Below are 26,605 nucleotides of genomic sequence, written 5' to 3'. Positions count from 1 at the left end.
TTTTTTTTTTTTTTTTTTTTTTTTTTTTTTTTTTTTTTTGTATAGCTCTCTTTGTCTATGTGATTGATTTCAACCCTGAGTTTGAGTGTTTCCTGCCATCTACTCCTCTTGGGTGAATTTGCTTGTTTTTGTTCTAGAGCTTTCAGGTGTGCTGTCAAGCTGCTAGGGTAAGCTCTCTCCAGTTTATTTGGAGGCACTTAGAGCTATGAGTTTTCCTCTTAGAACTGCTTTCATTGTGTCCCATAAGTTTGGGTATGAAGTATCTTCATTTTCATTAAATTCTAAAGAGTCTTTAATTTCTTCCTTTATTTCTACCTTGACCAGGTTATCGTTGAGTAGAGCTTTGTTCAGCCTCCATGTGTTAAGTGTGCTTTGTTGTTGGTATTTAAGACCAGCCTTATTCCCTGGAGATCTGATAGGGTGCATGGGATTATTTCAATCTTCTTGTATCTGTTGAGGCCTCTTTTATGACCAATTATATGGTGAATTTTGGAGAAGGTACCATGAGACGCTAAGAAGAAGGTATTTTCTTGTGCTTTATGATGAAATGTTCTATAAATACCTGTTAGATCCATTTGGTTCATAATTTCTGTTAGTTCCACTGTGTCTCTGTTTACTTTCTCTTCCCCTGATCTGTCTATTGCTGAGATGAAGTGTTGACTTCTCCCACTGTTATTGTATGGGGTGTGATGTGTGCTTTCAACTTTAGTAAAGTTTCTTTTATTGATGTGGGTGCCCTTGTATTTGGAGCATACATATTCAGAATTTAGAGTTCTTTTTGTTAGATTTTTCCTTTTCACTGGTATAAAGTCTCCTTCCTTATCCTTTTTGATACCTTTAGGTTGAAATTTGATTTTATTCAGTATTAGAATGTCAACTGCAGCTTGTTTCTTGGGACCACTTGCTTGGAAAATTGTTCTCCAGCCCTTTACTCAGAGGTAGTATCTGTCTTTGACACTGAGGTATGTTTTCTGTTTGCAGCAAAATGCTGGGTCCTGTTTGCATATCCAGTCTGTTTTTCTATGTCTTTTTATTGGGGAATTGAGTCCATTGATGTTAAGAGATACTAAGGAAAAGTGATTGTTCCTTCCTGTTATTTTTGTTGTTAAAGTTGGGATTCTGTTTGTGTGGTTATCTTCTTTTGGGTTTGTTGGAAGATTACTTGCTTGTTTTTTCTAGGGTATAATTTCCCTCCTTGTGTTGGTGTTTTCCATCTATTATCCTCTGTAGAGTTGAATTTGTGGAAAGAAATTGTGTAAATTTGGTTTTGTCAAGGAATATCTTGTTTTCTCTGTCTATGGTAATTCAGAGTTCTGATGTGTATTTGTATTTTCTTAAGGTCTGTATGACATCTGGCCAGGATCTTCTAGCTTTCATAGTCTTTGGTGAGAAGTCTGATGTAATTCTGATAGGTTTGCCTTTATATNTTACTTGACCTTTTCCCCTTACTGCTTTTAATATTCTTTCTTTGTTTATTGCATTTGGTGTTTTGATTATTATGTGATGGGAGGAGTTTCTTTTCTGGTCCAGTCTATCTGTAGTTCTGTAGGCTTCTTGTATATTTATGGACATCTCTTTCTTTAGGTTGGGGAAGTTTTCTTCTATAATTTTGTTGAAGATATTACTGGCCCTTTTCGTTGGGAATCTTCCTTTTTGTCTATACCTACTATCCTTAGGTTTGGTCTTCTCATTGTGTTCTGGATTTCCTGGATGTTTTGGGTTAGGAGCCTTTTGCTTTTTATATTTCCTTTGACTGTTGTGTCAATGTTTTCTATGGTATCTTCTGCACCTGAGATTTTCTTGTCTGTCTCTTGTATTCTATTGTTGATGCTTGCACCTATGACTCCTGATCTCTTTCCTAGGTTTTGTAACTCCAAGGTTGTCTCCCTTTGTAGACCAGGCTGGCCTCGAACTCAGAAATCTGCCTGCCTCTGCCTCCCGAGTGCTGGGATTAAAGGCACTCGCCACCACAACTGGCTCTCCAGTATTATTTTTAAGGGAATTATTTATGTTCTTCTTAAAGTCCTCTATCATTATCATGAGAAGTGATTTTAGATTTGAATCTTGATTTTTCTAGTGTGATGGTGTATCCAGGACTTGCTATGTTGGGAGAATTGAGTTCTGATGATACCAGGTTACCTTGGTTTCTGTTGCTTATGTTCTTATGTTTGCATCCCATCTGACTATCTCTAGTGCTACCTGGTCTCACTATGTCTGACTGGAGCCTCTCCTTCCTGTGATCCTGGTTTTGTCAGAATTCCTCAGAGTTCAGCCGTCTCTCTGTTCCTGTAAATCTGGGATCCTGGGATCCTCGGATCCTAGGTGTGTCAGAGCCCCTGGGAGTCAAGCTGCCTGTGGGACACTGAGATCCTCGTGTGACCGAGCTCCTGCGATCCTGTGATCCTGTGATCCTGTGATCCTCTGGTCCTGGGTGTGTTAGAGCGCCTGGGAGTGGAGCTTCTTCTGTGTGTTTTATGACTGGCTTTGGAGTTGGCACCCATAGTCTTCTCAGGGCACCTGCCCAGATCAGACGGAACCCGTGCCACTGCTTAAGTGCTTTCTAAAGGGACCAGTTAGGGAGTTGGTTTGGTGGGTAAACTGATGGCCAGGGAAGGCTGAGGATCTGAATTTAAACTCCTAGAACCCATGTAAAGCTGGGTGTAATAGTGAGTATCTGGCATCCTGTTGTTTCCTTGACTGGAAAGGAGTAGGAGGCAGGTGAGTCCCCAGAAAGCTGAGGGTCAAATAGACTGTCTTACATAGTTGCAGACACAAAAGAGACTTTGTGTCAAATAAGGTAGAAGGCACACACACACACACACACACACACACACACACACGCACACACAGAGAGAGAGAGAGAGAGAGAGAGAGAGAGAGAGAGAGAGAGAGAGAGAGAGAGTGAGTCATGCACGCACCCACAGATCATACACCTATAAAGGAGAAAATAATGAAATAATGAGCACCAACTGAATTAAATTAATCATCTAGTAGTCTTCTGAATAAATAAAAGTTATATTGGTAGATTATTTTCATAGTAAAGTTTTAGGTACACGGTTTGCCATAAAATACTTACCTAAATAAGCCAAATTACAAGGCTTTATATTTTCATAGCCATGATCATTACAAAGTAATTTTTTCTTTCTCTTTTTAAAAAGTGAGCACAATTTCAGAATGTGTTAATTCTCCATGTTTGTTTTGTTTCTTTTTGACAAATTAGAGATTAGAAGACTACCCTTGTCAATATCTGGAGAGAATTTTATTCACCACCTATTTGAGTCATGTTTCTATATAGCTCTGGCTGTCTTAGAACTCATTATGTAAACCAGACTGGTTTCGATTTATGTAAATCAAACTCAAACTGCCTCCTGAGTGCTGGCACTAAAGGCTCCAGCACACCCACTTAATACAAATGTCTCTTACACTGAATTTTCATGACTTAATTTCAATTGCTGATTTTAATATGGACGCATCTAGCTTAGTGAACCACTTTCTTTAAAAGTGAAAGTTTCAATTAAAACTGCAAAGCTTAGTGCCCTTGCAGAAGACACCCTTACTGGCTAGCTGAGTTGAAACAGCACCGTATTCTACATCCCGCTCTTTCCATAGCTTTAGCTTTCCCAGCCAGTCTGGATCTTTTGAGAAGAAAAGACTACATTCCTAGGTAGCTGTGAATTTTCTTTCTTTCTTTCTTTTTTTAATTAGATATTTTCTTTATTTACATTTCAAATGCTATCCCAAAAGTTCCCTATATGCTCCCTCCGCCCTGCTTCTGTGAATTCTTTTGAAAGCATAATTTTATCTGTTTACAGAAGTATTGAGTGTGAGCTGAATGGTCAGAAGTGTTGGTTTGTCTGCTTTTTAGCTATAATCCAGTGATTTGTTATTTTTAACACAAAATATTTTTTAAAGCTTAGATTATTTATTTAAAAACATCGGCATATGGAAGTACCTTTGTCTTTACTAGGGGACAGTATCTTTTCCCTCCTGACATCTTTTGGATCACAGGGAGTGTCTGAGAAATTCCTTTTGAGCATTGCTGGGTAACAAGTGTTTCTTGGGGACATAGTAAATGATATTTCTGGACTGTGCCTGAAGAGGGAAGCATTAAAGATGCTCCTCTCCCTGTGCCCTGCCAGAAGACTTGCTTGCACTCCACACTTAGCTAATATTCCTGTGAGAGAAGGGCTCCGCTCCTATCTCCTACTTTTTCTGGTTTAATTATATGCCATGTTAAATATTGAGTAACAGTAAGCACAAAAAATAGATTGGGAAAGTCCTAATATGCCATAACACAAATATGACATTTCAGCTTGTCTGTTAGTCACTTTCTGCTGCTGTGACAAAACAGTATGACCAAAGCTACCTATAGAAGACAGAGTTGATTTGGACTTATTGCTAAAAAGGGTCATGACAGCAGGTGGCAGGCATGGCTGTGGGAACAAGAAGTTTAGAGCTCACATCTCAGCCACTAGCATGAAGCAGAGAGACCAGCTAGAAATGGTGGGGTCACCTTTCGACTCTGGAATCCCGCTTCTAGTCACCTGCTTCTACCAACAATGCCAAACCTCCTAAACCTCCTTAGACAGTGCTACCATCTGGTGAACAGGTATTCAAGTACACAAGTCTATGCAGCCCCCACAACTTATATGCACAGCTTACCCTGTCATCGCTGGGTCAGTGACTGGTTTGATATGATGCAAATGAAGAAAGGGTGTAAACAATGCTAAAGGAAAACCAAACCCATCCATGTCCTATCATGCTTGTTTTGGTAGGATCGTAGTGCTTTGTGGATGGCCTCAGGCTACTGACTTGGAATTAATTCCAAACAGGAACACCCTTAAAGTGTAGAGATAACTCCTAAACATCAAAGTCCTGTGTGAGATGATGCACTTATTTTCTGTTCACTCCCCTTGATTTTATAGACTTTGAGTAATCGTATGAATTGCCTATGATTGTTATTCGCCAAGCTATAGTATTGTAATTATCGCAGTAGTGCTGCATATTTAGAACATCTCAGTATGCCAGATGCTTTAATTTTGTGTGAAGTTTGATGCATACTGTAATGCGGATACTGTTTCTGTTGAATTCAAGTATTTTAGTCACATAGACACCTTTGGAAATTAACCATGCTTTAAATAAGAAAACTTGAGGTCCGTTAGGAGCAGTACTAAATAGTGCTGGTTATTTTACCTTTAAGAAAGTGGAAAATTTACTTGGTGTCCCATTTTATTAATACTATAAAATTTAACAGTGTTGTTCTGGGCGTTGATATGCATTCTTTAGTGGTTATTAGCCCCGAGTTATACTGAAATGGTTTGGTTCACTGCCTGTCTGTATTATGTAGAATGCGAATATCAAAAGTAAGAAAAAAGCAAGTACATAATTGTCCCTCTTTGCTAACAGCTTTGTAAAAAAGTGTTGGCTACTTCTTATGTCTAGGGTGGCTGAATACAGTGGACATCTTTTTTTCTCATTTAGCATAGGCTTATAGCTTCCCCAGACTCACACTAGTAATGGAGCTATGAGGGCTATGACAAGAATGACGGCATTGAATTTCTCTGGACTACCAGTAAATGTTTCCATCCTGATGTCAGGAATGTGGAGCATCTGGAATCTGCGAGCAGTGGAGCTGAGTGAACTGTTCACTGCAGGGACACTTTCATCAATTCCCCCCCCCCCCCCCCCGCCTCCGGCCCCCCCGAGCCTCTTACTCTCCTGGGAGCCACTGTTGCTGCGTACAGACGGTTGTATTTTTACAGAAGCATCTTCCTGGAGCTAGGAGCTTCCTTCACTCATGCTTCTGTGTTCGCTGCAACTTTCCTTTTTATGCCTGTTATTGTTTTGACAACCAGTCCTAAATTTTAACATTCAAAATGATTTCTTTTGGGTTAGTAGCAGTAAGTTATATGTGACCAAAAGTGAAGAGCAGTAGCAAATGACTTTCTAAACAACTAGTGTTTTCTGTAGACGAGGTTGTTAGTGTTTTCTGTAGATGAGGTTGCTAGCGTTTTCTGTAGACGAGGTTGTTAGTGTTTTCTGTAGACGAGGTTGTTAGTGTTTTCTGTAGACGAGGTTGTGGTCTAGGCTTTGTCATCTTTCTCCTCAGGTTTTCAGAGGATCAGCGATATGTACAAGGACACCTTTTAATATTGGCTATGGTCTAGATTTAATTTTTTACCCTAGCTTGGAGGGCCAGGGAGATGTCCCAGGCAGCAATATGCCTGCCACACAAGTACAAGGGTCTGAGTTTGGAGTCTCAGCTCAACTATTTTCAGGGTGGCACAAATCTATAACCCTAGTTCTATAGGGATGGGACCTATAGCCAGACCTCTGGGACTTTCTAACCTGCCATTTTAGCCAACCAGTGAACTCCGAGACTCTGTCTCAGAAAATTAGGTGGGGTGTGATTGAGGAAGACGCCTAATGGGTGTCCATTGCTGACTTCCGCAGTCATGCTTACACACACACACACACACACACACACACACACACACACACAAGCACACACGCACATACATCCCACACACATATACACCACACACACACAGCAGTAGAGAGGGACTGAGAAGGAAGGTGTGTGTGTTGGTATGCTTTGTATGTGTGCATTGGGGACCAGAGTCCAGTCTTAGGTGTCCCTCCTCAGGTGGAATGTCTCAGGTGATGTCTGCTGTTTTATATAGTAAAGGCAGGCTCTCTCACCAATCTGGAGCTTGCCGATGGGCTGGCTGGCCAAGTCCCAAAGTGTCCACCTTTGTTGGCCTTTGCAGCCTTGAGATTTTAAGTGTGTGCCATCACAGTTTACATTTTTTTATGTGAGTTCTCGGGATCAAACTCAGGTCCTCACCAGCTAAGTTATCTTCTCAGCCCTCACCTTTTTCTTGGTTGTTTTTTGAGATAGGGACTTATGTAGCCAAGGCTGGCCTTGGTCATTGTGACTCTACTTCCTGAGTTTTGGATTACAAGCATGCACTAACACACCCAGCCTCTATTATTTCTTTTTTTTAAATCAAGATTTAAGATTAAAACAAATAAGTCAGTATAAACCATATAGAACCTGTACAGCTGCATCTCTTCTTTATAGCCAGTGTTGTTCAAAGAGTACAGTTTATCAACAGTGGACAGGTTTAGTGTAATAACTGTTCTATATCTGAAGTCTCATTACTGTAGAATCATGTTGCTTCATGTTCTCTGTCCCTAACTACACCCTGCTTCCAGCCACCTTCCGAGCATCCCAGTCTCATTTGATCCCAGATACTTCTCTCTTGGACATGTGGTTCCCTCCCTACTCACAGCCATGAGGCTAGCTGTCTTGCTATTCCCAGTTGTGTGCTCTTCATGGTACTTAGGCCTCCTGTGATGTAAAGTATATCGCCTGTTGGTTGTTTCTTTCATCACAGGTTTCCAGTCTACATAAGCAGACACGAGTCACCTCCATGTAAAATGTGCTAGTGAAACCCCAGCCCTCATGTTTTGCTGTGTAGTTTCTTTGGGCTTCCCAGGCCACTAGCACTTTTGAAGTCAGAGTCTTTCCTTTCTGCTCTGCTTGTGGGCTGCTTTGATGTGGGACAGCCATCCCAATGAGAAGGTAGCTCTTGATCACTAGAAGGATTGATAGCTTTGGCAATTTTCCTTTTTTGTATTCGTACCTATTCTTGTCCTCTAATGCAGTGGTAATGCTGTGACCCTTTAACACATTTTCTAATATTGTGCTGACCCCTAACCATACAACTCTTTTTGTCGTTACTTCATTACTGTAATTTTTCTATTGTTATGAATTATAAATATTTGCTATGGTCCATATGTGATATGGGACCCTATGAAAGGTCATTCGACACCCCCAGAGAGTTTGTAACCCACAGATTGAGATCAGCTGCTGTACAGACTTCCCTTTCCCTACTGTTAAACTCACCTTAATGGTGAGAAGATGATTTTAACAATAAAGATTAATCAGTACAGCTATTCCTACCAAAGGACAAAGCCTCTTTGTGATTCTCTTGGTGTAAATTTTCCCCTTCCCCCTAATGGGCATGTGTGCATGCATGGGGAGTGCAAGTGTGTGTGTAAGTGTATGTATGCATATTTGTGTGTGTACCGGAAGACAGCTTCAGGAGTCCTCCTCAGGCAGGCCAGCTGCTTCTTTTGATCTAGGCTTTCTCATTGGCTAGAGGCTCACTAGTCAGTCTAGGTTGAGCCCAGAGAACCTCCTGTCTTCTGCTCCCCGGACAACACTGACACACAAAGGCCAGTTTTCACATTCAGCATTTTAAGTAGGCTCTGGGGATCAGACTCACAAGGACTTTACTTGACTGAGCCATTCCTCTAGTCTAGTCTCTTATGTAAGTTACTGATTGATGTTGGAGCATGTTATGAAAGATAGTCTTGTTATGGTTCAGAACCCAAGATCTTTCCCTAAAATTAGTGTAGCCTTTGAAATGGAAGATGAAAATAAATCAACACTTTGAAACAGTAAATAGGAAACTGTAAGTGGGGATTCCCTGCAGCTTTCTTATGAATGCTAATTATTTTACAGACTTTTAGAAAAATTACTGAAGGAACACCAAAGGCTCCACCCAATGAGATCTAATAAAATAATTCTCCGTGAGATGAATTATATTACTGTTTTCACCATTTCAGAAGATAGCCTGGATTTTTCAAAGTATCAGTTTGCCCTAAAGAGTGGGGATACTGCTGTTAATGTTTATGGAGCTCATTGTATCCAGTGAGCTGCTTCCTGCTATCTCTACAGAAGTCAGATGTTTACATCCAGCAGGACTGAATCATTTGAATGGACATCTGTTTGTCTGTTGGACCTGTTCTGAGTCATCATTTCTGAGAGACAGCACCATAATGCTGAGGTAGGCATCTCCAGTGCCTCCTGTCCAGCACTGGCACTCTGGAGGGAAATGGAATTCATAATTATCTCTAAAGAATTCATATTAAAAGAATTTTGTTGGATGGGTCCATGATCATTTGAGCATTTTGTGCATACTTTAATGACAAACAGCTTGCTCTCTGGAGCTTCAGTTTGGGATTTTGATACAGACGACACAGTAATATATTTCAGTTTGCAAATATTGATGCATTCAGTCCATTTCAGCCCTTAGCATCACCATTACCAAAGTTATGGGTATTCTGTGCAAATGACTTGTGGCTTTAATCTGTTCTAGTCACCTTTTCTGTTGCTGTTGCAGACATCTGAGGAAGCAGTTTAAAAGGGAGAATTAGTTACTTTTCTGCTTAGCATTTTTCTGTCATTGTGGCAAAGAGAGGAGGTGGTAGACCTCTCGTCAGTGCGGGGGTGGGGGAAATGCTGGGGGAGTAGCGGTTGATGACCACAATGACAAAGAGCCAGCTCTCTCCTTTTCTCTCTTGTGTTCTCTTCAGGCCTTTGCCTGTAGGATAGTGCAACATGTGTGCTGCACGCACCTTTCTCCGTTCTGGCCCTTTGTTTAGAAAGGCCCTCCCAGGGGCTGTCTAGTGGTGTGCTTTGCTGACCCCTAAGAAAGGATGAAATTTACCTTGAAATTAAGCTGTTCGAAGACATATATTAACTTAGACCTGTTGGGTCTGTTCTTTTCTTCTGGCTAACTCTATCCAATTTTGGAAAGCTTTAGCCATTCTCTGCTGGCCTTACCCTCGGCAGAATAGCATGCTGACTCTTGATGGAAGACATTGGCACAAACACAACGGAGTAACTGTGGTTCTTGAATCTGCTCCCTGTGTGCTTTTGCCCCGTGTAGAGCACAGGCAGTTGCCTAGTTCTCCTTTCTCCTTTATGTGGGCCCTGTGCTTCTCACGCACTGCGGCGTAAAGCTGTGGTTGAGTTTTTCTGCCGTGCTGTCTCTTGCTGTTAGTGTGCAAGTCTACTGACTTAATCAATTAGAAGTTTCTGGATATGGAATCTAGGGCCTCACAACACTCCAGACCGACTGCGCTCTCTGCCACTAAGCTACACCCCTACGTTTCTTTCCTTTGTATTTTGAGTCTCATTTGCTACTCAGGCTGCTCTGAATTCATGCTGCAGTGCAGGCTGAACTTGAACTTGTGACTATTTTGCTTCAGCCTCCGGAGTAGCTCAGATTACAGGTCTGTGCTACTAGATCTCGCTCTTATTTATCTTTAAAAAACTACCCATATCCACTTAGAAATAGCAGGTATTCTTTGTGCTAAAACTTTTGAGGTCTGTAAGTGTTCATCATCTCTGACATATTTCTTCCTGATTTTAGCTCCATTCCTCCAGTTGACTCTGTCAGAGTTAAATCCACAGACCTGTTTTCAGACCTTCTTGTCCCTAGGTTTCCAGGGTAGATTATTGACTCTTCCTAGCCTTGTTTTAGGTATTTCCATCCTTGGTCCTCCTCTCTGAGTGGTCCATGGTCCCTCCTTTTTCAGGAAGGGACTACTTTTGTGCCTTCCGCCTCACACCCTTGGGAGTGTTTCTCACAACTGTGGCTTTAGATACCTTCTAAGTCCCAAATTTGAGTCTTTCGCCTGTTGAGCTGTTACGCTCCTCATGTGTATGTCCACTGTCTACGTGCTGTCTAGCAGCTATTTCAAATTCAGCATGTCCAACCAGAGCGACCCTATTGCCCTCAGTGGCAGATTCAGAAGCCCTCGGACTCCTTCTCTCCATCCTGCCTTATCTCTGCTGCTGCCCCCTCACTACCTCTGCTGTCATGCTGGCCCCCATCCATGTTGCTGTTTGCCTCAGGTCTATGGGGGTTGAACATTTGTCGCCCCAGCACTCTGATGGTGGGGACAGGCAGGCAAGTTTCAAAGCCAGATTGGGCTGTATGCACGCACCATGTCTTTTTAACAAAAGTGCTACGATATATTCTAGTGGTTGACTAAACACTAATGAGAGATCTTATTAACCAAGGTGATGAGACTATATGAATATGTTACAACTTCCTATGACCCACGCATTCATCATCATGATGTTTATGAGTTAGGACAGTGTTTCTGCCTTCCCTAACCAATCATTGATACCTGTGTCTGATATGTAAAGATAGTAGGATTATGGTATGAGAGTTTATTTTCACAATAATGCTGTTGTAAAATAAAAAAAATTAAAAAAGAAAAAGAAGAGGAAAGGTGAGATTACTTCCTTGAAGCTGCAAATGCTTTAGCTCATTTAAACTCACACATGGAGTGCTCAGTGACCCCTGTCTCTGACCTGTGTGCTCGGTTTGCAGTGGCCTCTGTCAGTTGTAAAGCCCAGATGGAGGTAAACTTCAACCTGCATTTGAATTGGAAGTTGTTGCCTAGAGAAAGAAGTCTTTTATCTTTAAGAATAAGATATCAGTATTTTGTAGGACATTGTTGTACAGAAGATAACATATTTATGTCCAGTCTAATAGTTAACTGGCTTCAAAGCATGTAGTTTTTAATCTTTAAGGAAAAGAGACAGATTTAAATCATGACAAATGAAAGCAGTGCCAACACATTTAAATCCACTCAGATAAGAGAGCAGAGACTGTGGTCCACAGGGGATGGCTTATTGGCCTGGCTCACGGTGGGCTATCTGATGCTGTATGTGTTCTCATTTATATATTGCTTTTTGTACTTCCATGAAGCCAGAATTAGCCGTATACCATGCTCTGGACTAGTGGGATTAATTTGCAAGGTTTTGTTATCAAACAGCAGGAGCCAGTGAGCTATTTAAGATCTTTGCATCTATCTTTACTCAGTCCTGTTAGTATAAACACCTTCCATAGCTTGTGATATTCTTTGTGGTATTTTTCCATGTTTAGGAATTATTATTTGATTTTCACAATACTGATGGTCTAACACAGGTCCTCATGTATGCTAGGTAGGTAGTTTGCCAATGAAGTACAATCTCAATGTCTGTTTCTTGTCTTAATGTGAGGAAACCATGATCTTTCTTTCATAACTATCATACATTTGTGAAGAAGTTTAAATTGGGTGTTGTTTTGATAGGAAAGAGTTATATAATGGTACTCTAACAATCAAAGTCAATATAAAAACTGTATGTTTATCTGTATGTGTGCATACATACCCTCCCATCCCTTCCCTCCCTTCCCCTCCCCTCCTCTCCTCTCTCTTCCTCCTCTCACGCATGATAAGCAAATATAATAAAGATAGATGAATACTGTACATGCTTTTGATTTAGTAGGATTTCTCTCTCAAAGCTATATTAGCCCTCAGTCTTCACCTGTCAGTAACATTAATTGTATCCCAATGTGAAGCAGCAGAAAGCCAGCCCCCCGCCCCCCAATGAAGAAAGACTGCCTGTCCCCCCAAAGAAGAGACTCACACTTAGCTCAGTCTGTAGATCAAGGCATTTAACATTGCATTACCTCCCTGCAGGTTTCATTGTGTGCTCTATGAAAATTGATGAGACCTCGGAGGACTTTTCCAGTCATAAGTTTTGTCAGTAGAGGGCACTGGCAAGACACTGCAGCAGGAGGAGGCTGTGATTTTCATTTGCTGAGTTTTACTTCTGTCATGGACTCCGTAGCAGCCCTATGGGCGGCTCCAGTCTCCACTTTGAGTTTGAGTAACACATTCACAAAGAGATTACTAATGAGCCTCATAGACAAGCCTGGTTGGCTTCCTGGGCTTTGTGTGCCTGCACACCTGGGGGGTGTCCATTGTCTGCTGTGCCAGCACTGTCTTATGCTGTGGCAGGGTATTTCTAGTTTTCCAGTTTTTGCAGGAGTATGTCATGTTTGCAAACATTAGATCCATAAAAATTAGCTAAATGGTTCTACTGTAGACATAATAAAATGTACACCCAAGTGAGAAGCAAAAATCCAGTTGGTAGAAATCAGTTTACAGTGGTAGTACCACACAGGCCATGAGAATAGGTCATATCTTACAGTTTTTCCAGAGGTAAAAATGATATATTCAAATTCTAGCAGTAAGGAAGGCATTAGGAAGCTTTTAGTGGTTCCACGAAACATATAAAGGTGGTAGGAGCACAACATCCACATCCGTATATCTTATTTTTATAATGAATTTGCACCTACCATGTAAGGAGCTGATTTAGATGATAATATTAATTCCTTTAAACGTTATGCAATTTAAAAGTTTGAGTTCCTTAGATATAAGTTAGATGTCATACAAAAGCATGAATGAATTTGATGTTTAACTTACTAGCCACAATTACAAATTAAAAATCATATATATATATTATTTTCTGCTTAATTGTATACTCAGAAGACACATTTTAGATCCATATTATCTTGGGAAAATAAGAGATTCTTACATTTATGGTTGGTTTATGTTTGCCATATTTACCTTTCTGTCCTTAGCCTTTCGTGTATATCAGCAGTGATCATAAGATTGCTGGAGGCAGAGACAAAAGATTGTTTGATTCTGTTAGCTAGCATGGTGATATGAATATAAGACTTCAGTAGACCTCAATTCTTAGGAATTTACTTTAAAAAGACTTAGCCAATGCTGCCAAAGAGAATATAGTAGTTTCCAAAGACTTTGCTTTCTGTAGTTTCCATTATCTACCATCAACTGTGCTCCGAGAATATTAAATGGAAAATTCCAGAAATAAACAATTCACCTTCTTCAGCAGGGTGATGAAATTTTGCAGCATCCTGCCTAGAGAGTGATTTACCCCTCTGTGCAGAGTATCCACACTGTGCCACCTGCCCCTTAGTCACTTACTTAGCCTTAGTTACAGGATCTACAGCCAAGAGATTATGGTGCTTGTGTTTGTAACCTTCCTTTTATTTAATAATCACCCAAGACACAAAAGAAGACATAGGAAACAGTGCGATGGGGTAAAAATTTGATACTGTGATTTCACACATGGCCTGGAGACTAATTCATAAGGAAAAGAAATTTATTATCTCATGGTTCTTAACAGCTGTTTGAGCACTGCTGGGGCAGTGTGGGACAGCATGGGGCAAGCCTTACTGTGTCGGTAGGTGGCAGAAGGGAAGAGAAGGAGGGACAGAGAAGGGGGTAAAGAGGAGACTGAAGTTCTTTTCATAATGAATTTGCACCTACCATGTAAGAAGCTGATTTAGATGACAATATTAATTCCTTCAGGCACCATTTTCATGGCCCAGTCACCCCTAATTCTTACCTCCCAACGTACTATCTTGGCAAGTTCCCAACCTGTGCTTTTGGGAGAAGGAGGGGCTCAAATCTTACACATTACTTCTGTCCAGATTTCCTCCTTGGCAGGCACTGACCCCTTTCCCTTATGCCCAGAGACCAAGAGAAGGTTAAGAAAAAATTAAAGATGTACCTTCCCTCTAAATATCTAGTTCTGAAAACATTCAGTTGAATTTGAAGAACATTCTTCACTGTTGGGACTCGAATATAGGTGTACATTCAGTCCTGAGTCAGAGCAGAGACTCCACTCTCCTCACAGACTGGTGATTTCTGGGACCTGTACTGCCTTCTTTGAGACTGCATGCCTCTGACCTCTTGGCTCTGTCACCTTGCCTTTATTAATGGTTGACACCATCCTATCTCTCCTAGCATTGGTTGTGGCTTCCAGATCAGGCAACTGAAGGAGAGGGACTACGGTTGTCACTGGAGTGCCAGATTGTGGTGGTAACATATCAGTAAGGATTGTGTCATGCTAGAAAAGCCAGAAAACTCAGATTTGGGAGCCTTTGTTAGCAAGAAAATTATTTTTTAATGGTTGAAGTATAAAATGGCTTATTTCACAAAATATAAGCAATACTTGTGTAGAGTTAACACTTTCCATGTGTAAAGGAGTATGCTATTATATCCACTTGGACTGTCTGATGAAGCTGTTTTGACTGTGAATCTTGGAATACAGTGGTATTTTGTCCTAGAGGAAGATGCATCAAGGAAAGAATTTTTATACCTCGTACATTGGACATACAGCTCCAGGATTCCATGGAAATTTTAAGACAACCATTTGACCTTAATATTTTTGTGTCGCTATTTTTCATTTTGAGATTACTATAGATTCGTGTGTTATTTTAAGAATTGATACAGACTCGCATGTTACCCACTTCCTTCCAGTTTAACATCTTGTGTTGTGGATGGCTCTGTGCTTCTTGTTTTCCTGGGAGAGGCTGTCTGGAATGAGGTATGAGTCACGTACTCATTGGCTTCTTCTGAGCCAATCCCCTAATGAAGAAAGGAGCCAATCACTGGGCAAGTAGGCGGGACTTCCTGGTTGGACAGAGGAGAGAAAGCAGGAGAGAGTTAGGTCCCTTTTGGAATGGGGGCAGAGAGGGCTAAGATGTAGCTGCTAGAGTTTCCCGGTATCATGGTGGATCTACAAGGATTTGCCACCAGAGGAATCAGATTTTAATAAGGCTTGCAAGATGAGGCTTTAGTTGTTGTGCCCAGAGATTGAGTTACCATTGTTTCTGAGCTAACTTTGTGTTGTTTTCCTTCACTTGGTGGTTTATCTGGGTTCAAGAGAAAAAGGTATGGAGGCCAAGCATGAGTTTGCCTGAGGTGGTCCTGAGGCCGTGGGGGATTTGAACATGGGGTTGGTGTGGTAGTGACTTGCCAGTGAGAACCTAGAAAGCTGGGTGGAGAGATTGTGGAATTCAGAGTCATAATCTCCACCAGGTAAAAACAGGTCGGCCATTGCCCGCCAGTGCATGGCCATCCAGGCTGCCAGGGTAGAGGCACACCCCTCAACAATCTTGTACCAACCACTGCAGAGTGTGGCAGTCAGGAAACTGTAATTGATACAACCTGCTATGACTTGAATGTGTTCCCCAAAGTTCATGTGTCAGGAGCTTAGTTCTAGGGGTAACAGTATGAGGGACATATGGCCTTTAATAAAAGGTCAGTCCAGTAGGATTCAACCCTCATGAATGAGTTAATGTTGCTAGTGCAGAAGTAAGCTTGTTACAGACAAGTTCTGTCACCTCTGTCTCTCCTGTATTTCACCTTGTGGGATGACAGTACAGATCCCGCATGAGGTATCTCCCCTATGGCTGACTTCCTGACAAGTGTTCTTGCCTTGTTTATAAGTAGTAGTACCCATCAGAAGCATTCTGTGTAGCAGCTTGAAGCAGTGTCCAGCACTCCAGGACACTTACTCACTTTTATGTGTTCGTAAGTGTTTAGCTTTAGGTGTATAAATTACCATTTGCTTTTAAACACAAATGAGATAAGGCTCAGCTAAATCATACAAAATGCCTTAAATGTAGACATGGAGATCAAATAGTGATTTTGCTTGGTTTTTCAGTAATACCGATTCAGTAATCAGTAGCTAGATCTCACTGAGTTGCATATGGACCATGTTATGTTCTTACCACGTGCCAGGCCTTCTTGTATATTGTCTGATGTAGCCTTCCTCGCGGTTACACCAGGTAATTTACAACAAAGTTGGTTTACTATCCTTAATTAAACCTGAACTCATTTTACCAAGGAATAGGTAAGTTTTCCTTTACAATTTTTGAAATCAATAGAAAAAAAATCCACCCTGTTTTTTCATAATTTCACATTTTAAGTCTCTGGCATAAGCACTGACCCTGGGCAATTAGTGCGTTTGGGGGTGTATCTCTGTGGGAGCTAGGATGGGACAGAGGGTAGTATGGTATTGTAAGTACAGTTATGCTCGATGGTCAAGTCTTTAATTATAAAGATGATCTGGTTTAGGCAGAATGCCAGGTTTTTAAAGAGAATTGATGGAAAATATCAAGAATACTTATTAATATTATTGGAGTTTTTCACAGTCCAATTTAGGATTATTGTTAGGACTTTTTTTGGGGGGTGCTAAATACAGCCCCAGGGATGTTTGGATTTATCAGATAGTCAGTTAGATATCTGCCTTTAGAGTGCCGCCTCATGCTTTTGCCTATGAATTAGGACTGATATGTGTTAGAAACATAATAGATATGGTAATCAAGAGTCCACCATTTACTCTTCCTTGCTTGTTAAGCATCTTGTAATATTTTCTCCGTGATGAAAGGCAGCCTTTACATGTGTTGCCTGCCTCAGGAGGTCTTGGTGTTTTTGCAGACAGTAGACAGAAATAAAAGGAATTTTGTACTTTTTACCTCATGAAATCCCACTGGCAAGTGCACCAAGTGCTGGGAACTGATACTGACTTCTGCCAGGTCACCTCCCTCAGGAGTCATGGACAAGCACTGTTGGAGCAGTCTTTGGAGTAGAGACTGGCCGGCCGCCTCTGTCTGAGATGGGTGGTTTCTGTGGTGGCCTCCTGTGGAATGCTGGGCTTCTGCCTGTCTCTAGCATTTGTCTCCCTCTAGCATCTCATTCGAGGTGTGCCACAGCAATCAGCATCTGCTACCAGAGGAGAAGCCAATAAACTTTATACACCACAGATGTAAGCAATGCTCTGCACAGTCCCTACAAAAAGCCATAGTCCACAGTGGTGGGGCAGTGCACGAATTGCTGTGTGAGGTCGATTTTGGCCCATGTGACAGAACTACGCTTGCATCTTAGACAGTGCAACTGTTTTAAAACTTTATGTTATTAGAACTTCCTTGCAAACCACTATGTCCGTACTCTCCTAAGGAAGGTTTTCCTCTGTGCGACTCATTCCACTCCTTGGCTAAAGAGAACAGAATGTAGTAACAGTCAAGAAAAGGAAGGTGTGCCTTTCTCTCATATTTTTTATTTTTGAAGAATGGTATACATTTTCTGTTTCAGGTTATATAAACTTGCATAGTGTTGACAAGTATGAAAGGCAAAAAAAAAAAAAAAAACCTATGCTCTTAATATATACTTCTTTGAAATTTAAAAATCAAAACACTTCCTTTGCTTTTCGAGAGTACTGTTTTGCTTGATGGCCCAGAATATAAATCCAGTAAAAATGACATGTTCCAGCTGTCACTTACACGTACACCTTCAGTGAAATTAATGGGATCATCCTAAGATTACACTTTGTGTTTTATTTTCATTTTATAGGTCTGTATGAGCTGCTGGCTGCTCTGCCTGCCCAGCTGCAGCCACATGTGGCTAGCCAGGAGGACCTGACCTTCCTCTGGGACATGTTTGGTGAAAAGAGCCTGCATTCACTGGTCAAGGTAAGCCACGCTGATGTCAGATTCTCTTTGCAAAAAGCAGATGGAAAAGTATTTTTTGTGCCATCTAGTAAACCAGAGATGAGATTGTTATTGTCTGAAAACAAAACAGCCTTGTTCTATTTCATGACCGAGTGTGGAAGTTGTTAAAGATCTTACCAGAAATACATACGTGACTTCACTGAAGGGCAGTGATGCGGCCGTGCATGCTAATGTGGCAGTATTCGGCTGCCCTTGTTTAGACAAAGGATGAAATAGCGGCAGGAAGGTTGAGACTCTGTTATGTTCGACATTCTCGAGCTGGAATTTCACTTAAATAAACAAATGTTCACAGCAGAAATGAGAAGGAATATGTGTTCTGAGGTCAGAAACGGCAGCAGGCCAGAAGCCACGTTAATTTAAAATAATTTCCTTTAACAAAGTCAACTGAAATTCTAGTAAGCTGTTTCTTTTATTGGCCTGACTCCATCGAAATGGTATTTTGTAGATAAATACAGTGGAGCTAAATACGAATAAAAACAGTTTTGGAGACTGTTGTAAGGAAAACATCCCACCACGAGAACCATCAGCCACCAGGAACCAGATCCCGTCTTAGAGAAACACTGGGAGTGACCAGCACGCTTAAAATAGTAAAATGAGAAGAAGAAGCTCACTGGAAACTATGCCGCTCCTGTTTCTGGAAATCCGAACTGTGTTTTCTCTCATCTAACTCAAGCTGAAAGGAGTGATGTATCTTTCTTGTGTCTGTAGGAGGCTGATGCCCATGGTTCCCTGAAACCCGGACTGATTTTATTCAGCTAATTTTGTTATGGTTGCCTGTCAGGATGGGAGGCTTTTAACTGATACGTAATATTTGAAAATGCACTTCTGAATTGCCACTGTATACAGAACAGGGCTGGTCTGTGTGATTCCTTCCCTGAAATGGCTGTTGTGAATGGCAGCCAGGCTTGAGAAGCCACAGTCAGTGGTGCTCCTCTAGCAGCACATTTAAAGCTTAGCGATCATTCATTCATTTACTTCTTCATCATGATGCAATTGCCAACATGTCTTTATGCTGTAATTCATTTCAGGCAGCTAGTTAATTTCTTGGGGCAAGTGAGAAATGGTTTTTGGATTACAACTGAGGAATTCATGCCTTAGTATAATAATAATAATAATAATAATAATAATAATAATAATAATAATAATAATAAAAAAAATGCTTCTGTGTTGAATGTAGGAAAGTTGAGTAGCTACAGACATATGCACACTGATTTTAGCTTTTGCCAAAAGGAATAAGGTGTATTTGCATTGGCATCATCCCTGGGTCATTAAGTAAACATTTCCCAAATATAGGTGTTTGTGTATTTGTATTTGTAACATAGCTGCAATTTCATTGTCTAAAGTGGAAGTCAGAATGTGTACCAGTAAGTTGGCAATTTATATAAAACCGTAATTATCTCAGTTCTTGGATAACTATGATGGCAGATTTATTAAGTATTGAGGAAAAGGTTATCGGAGCACATAAAAGGTCAAAGAACTCTGGAGGTGGTGGTCACTGCTGTTAAAAGAATGAAACTAGCATATAAAACAACCTAGTCACATTGGACAGTGAGCCTCAAGCATAGATTCCTTGCAAAAATATCCCTCGGAGGCAGTGGGTAGGAAGCATACAAGAGGGTGCTGGTGCCCCTCAGAGGCAGTGGGCAGGAAGCATACAAGAGGGTGCTGGTGCCCATCAGAGGCAGTGGGTAGGAAGCATACAGGAGGGTGCTAGTGCCCCTCAGAGGCAGTGGGTAGGAAGCATACAAGAGGGTGCTGGTGCCCCTCAGAGGCAGTGGGTAGGAAGCATACAAGAGGGTGCTGGTGCCCATCAGAGGCAGTGGGTAGGAAGCATACAAGAGGGTGCTGGTGTCTGGTCCCGAAAGCCAGTGCAGCGAATGGTGAACGTTGCCAACCGTCAGATAGCACAGTTGACGTGTACACTGTCTCAGAGGTTGTCAGGAATTGTTACAGCAGGGATTTTTCAAATGAGTCTTGTATTGCTAGCGTGTTTGCGATTCCGCCATGCACTCCTCTCCTCCAGCTCTGATCAGATGCAGACCTCCAGTGCGTCCTCTGACTGACCCATTCTATTAGTTTTAAATATGTAAAGTTTAAAACGCCTCCAGGAGACAAGCTCATGGGATCTTAGCTTAAAACAGCTGGAACAAACCATGGAACTGTGTTCCAAACGCCTCTATTTAAGGCTGGGGGACAGAAGCCTTTAGCTTTTGTACATAAATCTTGCTAGAGCCAAAGGAATTTGTTTGAAAAGATTTGTTATAGAGTGAACCAAAATGTGCTTTGGTTTTGTGCTCTTGCCTGAAGTGAACGCCGTTAGTGTGTGATTTAGAACTGGAAAATGCAGTGTTTGATTTTTATTCCAGCACAGAATTTTCATGGTCCTTGTAGTGTGTGTGTGTGTGTGTGTGTGTGTGTGTTATTGCCACACAGTTTTAAATGTTTAAAATACTTGTAACCTTTGGGTCTAATGTAAAATATATTCAAGAAGAGACTTTGTACATACAGACGGAGCTACTGTCTTAGGATATTGAGATTGATCTTAGAAGACTTGTCCAACTTTTGGACAGTGCTACCCAATATTGCTGTCTGTAAAGTTGATGCCCAAGAGCAGCACATCTGAGTTACAATAATAAAATAAAATAAAATCACCCCCACATCTCAACATTTTAAATAAGTTTATGATTGTGTACTAGAACACATTCATACTTAGATGCATTGACTGAGGGTTTTTTTCTTTTTTCTTTCTTTCTTTTTTAAATATTTTATATTTTATTTACATTTTTAAATGTTTTCCCCTTTCCATGTCTCCCCTTCAGAAACCCCCTATCCCATTCCCCCTCCGGAGCCCTGCCTCTATGAGGGTAATTTTTAAAAGAAAAACTATAGGTAGAAAAGCTGAAGCTAGATGGCGGCGGTGGCATACACATTTACTCGCAGCACTCAGGAGGCAGAGGCAGGCATATCTTTGTGATACAGAGTCTAGAGTGAGTTCCAAGACACCCAAGGCTACACAGAAACCTTGTCTTGAAAAGCCACCCCCCAAAACAAACAAACAAACAAACAAACACAACAAAAACTAAAGGATTGAGTAATAAAAAGTGCTAGTGTGGTGTCTGTCAGTCTGAGGAAGAAGGTGGTACTAACAGGCTCTGAAAATTCATGGCTGCTTGACAGCACCTGCACAGGTGGAAGCCTCTTGAGTGTCCTGTCTGGGTGGGGACACTGGCCACACAGCACTGCTAACACACAGGGCCCATGGAGCACATCTTTTATGCACTACGTTCATTTCTAGATTTCTCTTCTCTTCTCACTACTCTTGCCACCGTTTTTTTTTTGTTTTTTTTTTTTTTTTTTTTTTTTTTTTATTTTTTTTTTTTTTTTTTTTTTTTTAGAACAAGATTTAAATTTCATTTAGTTGTGTGTATATTTATAATCTGATTTAAATTCATTTTAGAATAAGATAGGGAATAAGAACTTGCTTAAATATTGTATTTCTTTTAAATTAGGTTGCATTTGTGTCTCCTCAAGAAACTTCTGTTTTTAACAAAATTTTGTTGGCTCTCGGGATAAAAATGTCCAATCGTTATGACTGTTAATTCTTACCATGTTCCCTCCATCCTTTCAGTAGTCGTGTTGGGGGAAGACATGAGGAAAAGAAGTTATTGGAGATTTATGCTTTTCTAGACCTTGGAGTATTTCAACAAACACAAATTTTGTATTTTAAGGAAGGTTTTCCTTGCACAATAGAATTTTTCTGGGATTTCAGTGTTTAAAACAGTAATGCTTAGAGCTGTGGAACTTCAGTTGGTGAGGTGCTTACCATAAAGTCCCGGGGATCTGCATTTGACTCTGCTGAGCCCATGTTAAAGCGGAGGCCTGGTACTTTGCGCTCCTGCTGATAGGACAAGGAATTTAGAGGCAGGCGGATCTCAGCTGTTTACTGGCTTATCAGGCCAACCTGCTTGTGAGCCATTAAATGTGGGCACTGGAAAATGAACTCAGATCCTCTGCAAGAGCAATGCATGCTCTTAGCCACTGGGACAACCCTCCGACATGTTTTCTCTTGGAAGTAAATTGGTGTAATGAGAGGCTAGATGAGGCATGTCGAAGATGCTGACAACAAAGCATTGGTTTGCAGTTTGAGAGGCATGCTGGGAGTGCTGTTCCCTAGCAATGGAGACTCCTCCTGCTCCATAATCTACACAGGTGCCAAACTGCTGGAGTTGGGAGGGGACTCAGGAGCCATCTCTATAAGCTGTCTTATGACATTAGCTAAGAGTCTTGTATAGTACTGAACAAGTGCTAGGAGTGGCCGTTTTTTGCCTTCTTATTTGTTTAAGGGAGAAAAAATACAATTGTTTTCTCCTTTTCACCATTTGAATGATGCTAGTGAGTTGGACAGATGACTCAGCAGTTAAGAACACTTGGCTGCTCATCCAGAGGACCTGGGTTTGGTTCCCAACACCACGTGGTGGCTCACAAACCAATGATAAATGCCCTCTCTTCACCTCAGGCACAAGCATATGGTGCACAGACATACATGGTGGCATTGAACTCACGTTGTCAGGCTTGTCCATAGTGAATTTCCTTCTGAGCCACCTTGCTGGTTCCCAGTGTCTGATTTTTAATTGCTGTGTGCTTTAGTTTTGATTCAGGTTGTACTTTCTTCCCTAAGGCTCTTGCTTCGGAAGAGTGGCCTCCACTGGGATAGCCCTGAGCACTGATGGGACTTTTAAGATGGGAGAGTCTGGTGCTGACTCCCCTGAGCAGGGATTAGTTCTCAGTGAGCCTTGCCCCTGAGTCACATTGCACTCTGACTCCCTCTTCCCTTGACATTGCTGTGGTGTAGCTCACCTTACTCCTGTGAGCATGGCTAAAGATGTTGACCTCTAATTCTGAGAAAGCAAACCTCTGTTGTCTTTAAAGTACCCTCAGATTCCTCATTGTAGCCATAGAATATGGAGTGGTCTGTCTGACCATTCACATTTAACATCATGATTTGTGTATTGGGTTCATATTTATCATGCCTCAGTAGCGTTCTCTTCAATACATTTATTAGTTTTAAACTGGGACCACACCCTTACTTATACTTCCCTGAGTTTAATTGGACATTTTATGTTATTCCAGTTCCCCAGGTTTAATTGGGCATTTTATGTTACTCCAATTGCCCTCTTAGCATTTCGATAATATTTGCTTCCTAGTACATTTACAGTTAATTTGGATCTGCCTTCAGATAATGCTACCATTTCACAGGTGTCAGGGACAGTTGTCAACCAAGAGTATGCTAAGTTCTTTTTTCCCCTTTCTCCTTTAGTACTCCTGTCAAGTCTAGAATCACCCACTAAGTGGTTGTCTTCACTGCTTTGAACAAACACTAGGTATTAGCTGAGAAATTCCCAGAAAGAAAAATAAAGGGTTGTAGTTTACCTTCGCTAACTACTTTTCCACCATTCCTTTGTTGTTGTTGTTTGTTTGTTGTTTTGTAGATCTTAGCACTCTAACCTGAGATCTACATAATGTGTTTTACTCTGAAGAGTCCCCTAATACTTTTTGGAAGGCAGACCTACTGGTAACAAATTCCTTGCATTTTTTTGTTTGTCTGGAAAGTTCATGTTTTCCCTCTACTTGTGACATGTAATTTCACTGGCTACACAAATTGTAGAGTGGTGTTCTTTTTCTTCCAACATGTAAAATAGTTTCCTTAATTGTTTCCTTGCCTGCATGATTTCTGATAGAACACTAGTGTTAATCTCAGCCAAGTTCATGGAAGTTAAGGGTCACTAAAGACAGGGTGTTGTGGTGGTTCTTGTTCATCCCCGACCCTGAAGGCTTCTTCTTATTTTTGGTCCTCTGGTTTTATTTATTTATTTTTAATTTTTATTTATTTATTTATCTATCTATCTATCTATCTATTTATTTATTTATTGTTTTTTTTCGAGACAGGGTTTCTCTGGCTGTCCTGGAACTCACTTTGTAGACCAGGCTGGCCTCGAAGGTCCTCTGGTTTTAATGCAAGAGGCAAAGGTGTGGATGCTTCAGAATGTGTCTTAATTTTTATGGATTTATTTATTTACTTTTAGATTCCTGTGCTTTTGGTTTGTGTTTGTCATTAATTTTGGAGAACTCTGGCCTCAGTCCCTTCCCATGCTTGGCTTTCCTCCTCCCAGGGCTTCGGGTTTAGTGTGTTACCCATTTCCTAATTTCCTCACAGCTCCTAGGGCTTTGTTTCTCACCCTTTTCCACTAATACTCTGCTTTGCATTTCCACAGGGGAGCTGCCATTACATTATCTTCCCCTTCCCTGTTATGGGGTTTAAATGACAACGTTCCCTTAGGTTCCTGTCTTTGAACCCTTGCTCTCCTGTTGGTGGTGCTGTTTGGGGGAGATTAAGGAAGCTCTAGGAGGTGTGGCCTTGCTGGAGGGACATTCATTGCCAGGATGAGGCCTGCAGGGCTGCCACTGCCCGGGTTTATGGACTCTTCCTGAGGAACAGAGAACGTGTTAGCTCTTCCTTCCGTAAGCTGCTTTTGGTGGAGTATTTTATCCTGGCAACAGAATGTAAGTGATACACCTGGTTGCTGTGTTCTTTTGACTGCGAAGCATAGCAAAGGCAGCGTTTATTTCTTCACAACCATTCTAGTTGCTAGACTTTCCTGTGGATGATGGTGTCATCAGTCTCTCTGCCTGCTACCTGCTGCGGTGGCCCATGCCCTGCTTCCTCCATTTGAAATTTCAGCATATCGAGGATAGTTATTTTAAATTCTTTGTTTCTTTTGCCAAATCCACCATGTCTGACTCTCCTTGACACTTGATTCATCTCCTTGGGCCTTGTTTCCCTGCAGCTATCCTGCCTTGGAATTTTTGTTGAAAACTAGGTGTGATTTAATGGGGTAACAGGAACTCAAGGAATCCAGCTTTTCCTGTGAGTTTTTATGTTAGTGTGGCTTAGAACTGGGCGTGGCTAGTTTAGTCCCAGAGATTTGAGTTTACTTTGTACCCTTCTCCCCTAGCCACTCAGCCCTTTTGCCTTAGAATTTTCTTTTCTCTTCTTTTCTTTTCTTTTCTTTTCTTTTCTTTTCTTTTCTTTTCTTTTCTTTTCTTTTCTTTTTTCTTTTTTCTTTTTTCTTTTTTCTTTTTTCTTTTTTCTTTTTTCTTTTCTTTTCTTTTCTTTTCTTTTCTTTTCTTTTCTCTTTTCTTTCTTTCTTTTCTTTCTTTCTTTCTTTCTTTCTTTCTTTCTTTCTTTCTTTCTTTCTTTCTTTCTTTCTTTCTTTTAGTGGATTTTTATTTATTTACATTTCAAATGTTATCCCCTTTCCTGGTTTCCCCTCCCAAATCCCTATGCCATCCTCCACCCCCTGCTTCTATGAGGGTGCCCCTCCCCCACTCCCAACCTGGCATTCCCCTACACTGAAGCATCTAGCCTTCACAGGACCAAGGGCCTCCCCTCCCATTGATGCCAGACATACCATCCTCTGCTACATATGCAGCTAGAGCCATGGGTCCCTCCACATGTATTCTTTGGTTGGTGGTTTAGTCCTTGGGAGCTCAGGGGTGGGGTGGGGAGGGGGTCTGGTTGGTTGATACTGTCGTTCTTCCTATGGGTTTGCAAACCCCTTCAGCCCTTCAGTTCTTTCCCTAACTCCTCCATTGTGGTTCCCGTGCTCAGTCCAATAGTTGGCTTCAAGCATCCGCATTTGTATTTGTCAGGCTCTGTCAGAGCCTCTCAGGAGACAGCTATATTCAGCTCCTGTCTGCAAGCACTTGTTGGCATCCACAATAGTGTCTGGTTTGGTGTTTGTATATAGGATGGATTCCCAGGTGGGTCAGTCTCTGGATGGCCTTTCTTTCAGTCTCTGTTCCACACTTTATCTCCATATTTCCTTTAGACAGGAGCAATTCTGGGTTAAAAATTTGGAGAAGAGTGGGTGCTCCATCCCCCAGCCAGGACCTTGCGTAACCTCTAGATATGGTCCTACAGATTCTCTCCACTCTGTTGCCCCCTGGAGCCTCTTGCTCTCCTGGTATCTGGGACTTTCTGGTGGCTACCCCCAGCTCCCCATCCCCTATTGCTACACACCTCTCTTCAATTTCCTCACCCTCTGTCTATCATCCTCCCATACCTGATCCTGCCTCCCTTTCCCCTCCACTGCCTCTCTTCCTTCCAAGTCCCTCCCATCCTCTACCTCCTGTGAGTATTTTATTCTCCCTTCTAAGAAGGACTGAAGCATCCACACTTTGGTCTTCCTTCTTCTTGAGCTTCATATTGTCTATGAGTTGTATGATGGGTATTCCAAGCTCATTGAGTACATACCATGTGTGTTCTTTTGTGACTAGTTTACCTCCCTCAGGATGATATTTTCTAAAAGCCCCTTTTTAGAGTCCTGCCTTAAGTACCTCAAAGCTCCCCTTGTTACCTATTGGGGTAGCATTTCAGACTTGCTTGGTGAGGGTAGATTGTTAGAAGACAAGTCAGCAATCTTATTAAAGGCCTGTCTTCTTTTCTTTTTCCTTTCCTTTCCTTTCCTTCCCTTCCCTTCCCTTCCCTTCCCTTCCCTTCCCTTCCCTTCCCTTCCCTTCCC

General features: G+C 41.4%; 1 protein-coding gene across 4 annotated transcripts in view; it reads left to right on the top strand.

The window, feature by feature from the left end:
- The window catches only part of Mpp7 (membrane palmitoylated protein 7), a 233,383-nt gene that overhangs the window by 81,919 nt on the left and 124,859 nt on the right, over positions 1-26,605 (top strand). For all 4 annotated transcript variants that reach the window (XM_021214588.2, XM_029547221.1, XM_021214586.2 and 1 more), the window contains exon 3: positions 17,866-17,984. In XM_021214588.2, the coding sequence (XP_021070247.2) occupies positions 17,866-17,984 (119 nt within the window). The remainder of the gene's footprint in view (positions 1-17,865; positions 17,985-26,605) is intronic.

Source organism: Mus pahari, chromosome 15 (genome assembly GCF_900095145.1).
Source record: "Mus pahari chromosome 15, PAHARI_EIJ_v1.1, whole genome shotgun sequence".
NCBI classification, from domain to species: Eukaryota; Metazoa; Chordata; class Mammalia; order Rodentia; family Muridae; genus Mus; species Mus pahari.
This window is presented reverse-complemented; position numbering and strand designations above follow the sequence as displayed.